This window comes from Contarinia nasturtii, unplaced genomic scaffold (assembly GCF_009176525.2).
Source record: "Contarinia nasturtii isolate CC-2019 unplaced genomic scaffold, AAFC_CNas_1.1 Cnas_scaffold_1034, whole genome shotgun sequence".
Lineage (NCBI taxonomy): Eukaryota > Metazoa > Arthropoda > Insecta > Diptera > Cecidomyiidae > Contarinia > Contarinia nasturtii.
In genome coordinates this window covers 1-3581 of record NW_022198380.1, presented here as the reverse complement: position 1 = coordinate 3581, position 3581 = coordinate 1, and the positions used below count along the sequence as shown (strand labels likewise).

Genomic DNA, 3581 nt, shown 5'->3' with positions numbered 1-3581 from the left:
TTGCGCGTATTACAGATGATTTTGCAATATAGTTCACTATTTAGAGTTTAAATCGTATACATTTGAAGATAAAAGCCCCTAGAGGCGTCAATAATTTTGTAATTGGTTCGACAACGATCAAAAGACAAAACCCGACTGAAAACAATTATATCGAAATCATTGACGATGATCCCGATCAAAATATGTCAAACGTTCAAAATTATGGCGAAAACTTGGACCAGATCAAAAGCTCGGGAAACAAAAGACGCACTTTTGCTGAAGCGGTTTTACCACTGGTGAATGATATAAACGCTCAAAAAGATGGAAATCGGGTTGGCACTCACAATTCGAAACCATCGGTCGTTGGTTCAAACACTCGTAAAAGAACCGGCGAAACAATCAACGTAAATCCGAAAAAAGTAAAACGATTCCAGTGCAAGATTTGCGAATATAGCAGTGATTATAGTGGCAATTTACAAATTCATGTGCGTACTCACACAGGTGAGAAACCTTATCGATGTGATCGTTGCTTGAAACGTTTTACACAACAAGCTCACCTGAATGTGCACATGAAGACCCATACCACCGAGTTCGCGTTCCATTGTTTCAAGTGCTTCCGTGGATTTTCAACAGAAATCGAGAAAGACGAACATGAAAATGGTTGCAACCATCGATTGTACGAATGCTATATTTGCAAGAAATTTTCTAATCGAAATAAATCCAATATGAAGATACATATGCGGAATCATACGGATGAAAAACCATTTCGTTGCGACATATGCGAGAAGCGCTATAAAATAAAGGAATCTCTTATACTTCATTTGAATACTATTCATCGTTAAAAATCATCAATGACTTACTCATTACAGCGTTATAACTGCAAACATCGATATTGGTCGTAACTTCTTCAACTTAAGTTTTCTTCAAAAATTTCCATTCTTTTCATTGCGTCTAATTATTTCAACTTGTTCATTTCCCAAGATAATTTAGATTTAAGAATTTTTCTGTAGACAAAATTGTGTGAACTTTAATGAAAACATACATAAAATACATACGAATAGAACATTAAAGTAACAGCAAATGAGTTTTTAATCACATTAAGAAATGAATTTCTATTTGTGATAGATTCCGTACTAGAGAGTATTATTTACAAGAGAATATTTTACACCAGGATGGTAAAAGTGTTCTTTATTCTAGTGTGTATTGTCCCAAGTGACAATTTAGTTGATATATCAATAAAACTTATAAATGCGATTTGATTTTAATTCAGTGAATGAAGAATTTATTGCCAATTGATCAATTACATTGTTAAAATTAACATGCAGAAACAAGATTATTTATATTTTTCACGTGCACGAGCATGTTCCATTATTCCTTTTATTTATCGTAATTGCGGCAGTTTTTATTGTTGCTTTTTGGTCGCTTTGCGACGTTGCAAGGTTTGCTTTGATGGTGGTGACACTTTGTCGTACCGAGTACGGAACCATTCCTCCTTTGTTCGGAATTCTAATATTGCACGAAGACGGTTGTGGCTTCGTGCAGAAACAGCGCATCGCCAAATTTTGCATAATTCTTTGTGGACTTCACCTCTAAATCTAATTAAAAAAATGAATAATTTGTGAATCTAATCGAATTTCTTTTATTCAGACGAAAAACTTACTGATGTGGATGGATTGCTTTGCCGTCTTGCTTCATCTGTTCCATTAATTTTATCAAATCTTCTGCCGCTTTACGATCTTGTTTGGCCGGGATATTGGATTTGAATCCGTGTGCATTTCGTTTCTTTCGTGCCATATTTTGACCCTTTTTTCTGAAATAAAATCAAAATGTGGTCATTTCCTATAGCATTCCGTATTGCGCAGACAATTTATCTGAACGACATTCATTAGCTTTGTTATTTGAACTAAAAGAGGAAAAAAATTCAAGGCCTCCTATGACCGTTTATTAGTAATAAATTATTACTTTTTTGCCACCAAACTTTATAGCGCGAAATTTACATGGAATGTGTCATAGAAACACAGCCGAAATAGATTCTTGAATTTTTTGAAAATAAAGCGATGGTTTGCATTACTTAACAATATTTAATATTGAATACATTTTTAACATCTCAAAAGGTACTCACTGCTTTCTTCACCCAACCCAATGAAATTGGTTCAATTAATTTTCAAATTTCCCGAATTTTATTTGGCTGGCCCACCAGTAACAACTGATTCTAAACAAAAATTGTCGATTTTTCTATATTTTTGACTATTCTTTAACTTGGTTCATTAAAAAAAATCGTTAGGCTAACTTTCCGAATAGCACCGTGTTCTTCTAGTAGCACGTGCTACTCCTGTGAATTCTAAAAGCAGAAGGGATTTGCCGTTTGTGTGATGGTATGGAAATGTCAAACAATGAATGTATGTATGCGATGCGAGCTGGTTGGTTGGCGCGTATTCGCTATTGCTTGACATTTCGATCAAAATTAGCCCAAATCGAAAGGCAAACACAAACAAGGATTGATTCATGTATTGTTGCGGCGAAAAATTGCTCTTATTTTGTTGAAATTCTTATATCAGTTTTATTTAAGTTTATTTCACTAGGTTTTTGAACAAGTCGTTTCTAGATTTCAGTTGTAGTGAACACCGAAAGAATGACTAATATAGAACGAATTAGGCGTGTCACTCTTAGACATGATTCAACCAATTTGTATCAAAAGAAAAGCGGCAAACACCAAGTAATGACAGATATTGTGTATAAGTAGCTTTAAAAATGAGATGTTTATCAAAATATGTTGTCACTTTTCTTTTTGAAAAATGTGTGAAATTCTACAGTTGACACGGAAATTACTTTTTTCACTCACTTAAATGAAGACAACGAAATCCATGCCAGTAAAAATACTTACTGTTATTTGAATTGAGAATGCTAAATAGAACACGTCCAGATACACATAAAGCGAAAATTAGTGCCAAAATAAAGAGAATGTCAAAGCACGTTGTAAATCATATGGAAGCTGTGCTTGTGTATGTGCAATGTGGCACCTTGTATGGTGTGTACTCTCAATGACATATCGATCAATGTTTGCCCATATGGCCAAACAATATTTAAACAAGAAATTGGACTTTTCAATGGGATTTTGGTACATATTAAATTTCAATGAAACATAATTTGTTGCATTTTTTCAAATCAAACTTCATAATAAAAACAGCTGCCATAAATGTTAGCATTTCAATTGACATTATTGATCCAGTCACGGTAAACAGAGACTTTTGTATAAATTCCCGGATAATTTGGATCGGCACATTTGGCTCCCCATGAGACAACACCGTATAAAATCGGATCTGAATTGCCGGAATAAACCAATGGTCCTCCACTGTCGCCTTTGGATGCATCCTTCCCACCGACCCCATAGAAACCAGCACAAATCATATTCTTCGTTAGTTTTCCGGGCCCTTTATAGCTTTTATAGCTTTTATAGCATAGATCGTAATCAACAATTGGCACCGACACTGAATGTAGTACGTCGACTTTATTGCCATTCGGTGTTATCACTCCAAATCCAGAAACAACAACATGTGTATCCGGTGGTAATATAATACTTGTTCCAGCCAACAGTATTCCAC

General features: G+C 34.7%; 2 protein-coding genes across 3 annotated transcripts; both read right to left on the bottom strand.

Moving 5' to 3' along the window:
- Positions 1 to 1341: 1341 nt before the first annotated feature.
- On the bottom strand, positions 1342 to 2876 carry LOC116343498. Of its 2 annotated transcripts, none has more exons than XM_031771574.1 (3): positions 2864 to 2876; positions 1640 to 1789; positions 1342 to 1574 (listed from the first exon to the last, which is right to left on the bottom strand). In XM_031771574.1, the coding sequence occupies exons 2-3, from the start codon at positions 1771 to 1773 to the stop codon at positions 1382 to 1384; spliced, it is 327 nt and encodes a 108-aa protein (XP_031627434.1). In that variant the 5' UTR covers positions 1774 to 1789; positions 2864 to 2876; the 3' UTR covers positions 1342 to 1381. The 2 variants fall into 2 exon arrangements, with proteins under 2 accessions (XP_031627434.1, XP_031627433.1); XM_031771573.1 differs by lacking the exon at positions 2864 to 2876 and adding an exon at positions 2102 to 2313.
- A 103-nt stretch (positions 2877 to 2979) lies between these two features.
- On the bottom strand, positions 2980 to 3576 carry LOC116343497 (trypsin-like; the record flags this gene model as incomplete). Its single annotated transcript, XM_031771572.1, has 1 exon — positions 2980 to 3576. A coding segment is annotated over one exon (390 nt), but the record flags the coding sequence as incomplete, so codon positions are not given.
- Between the last annotated feature and the right edge of the window lie 5 nt (positions 3577 to 3581).

Bases quoted from the DNA above. Each gene is read 5' to 3' on its own strand.
- LOC116343498 (XM_031771574.1), bottom strand. From the start codon at position 1,773: ATGGCACGAAAGAAACGAAATGCACACGGATTCAAATCCAATATCCCG. The intron at 1,575-1,639 runs GTAAGTTTTTCG...TTTTTTAATTAG, and splicing joins AAAGCAATCCATCCACATCA to ATTTAGAGGTGAAGTCCACA.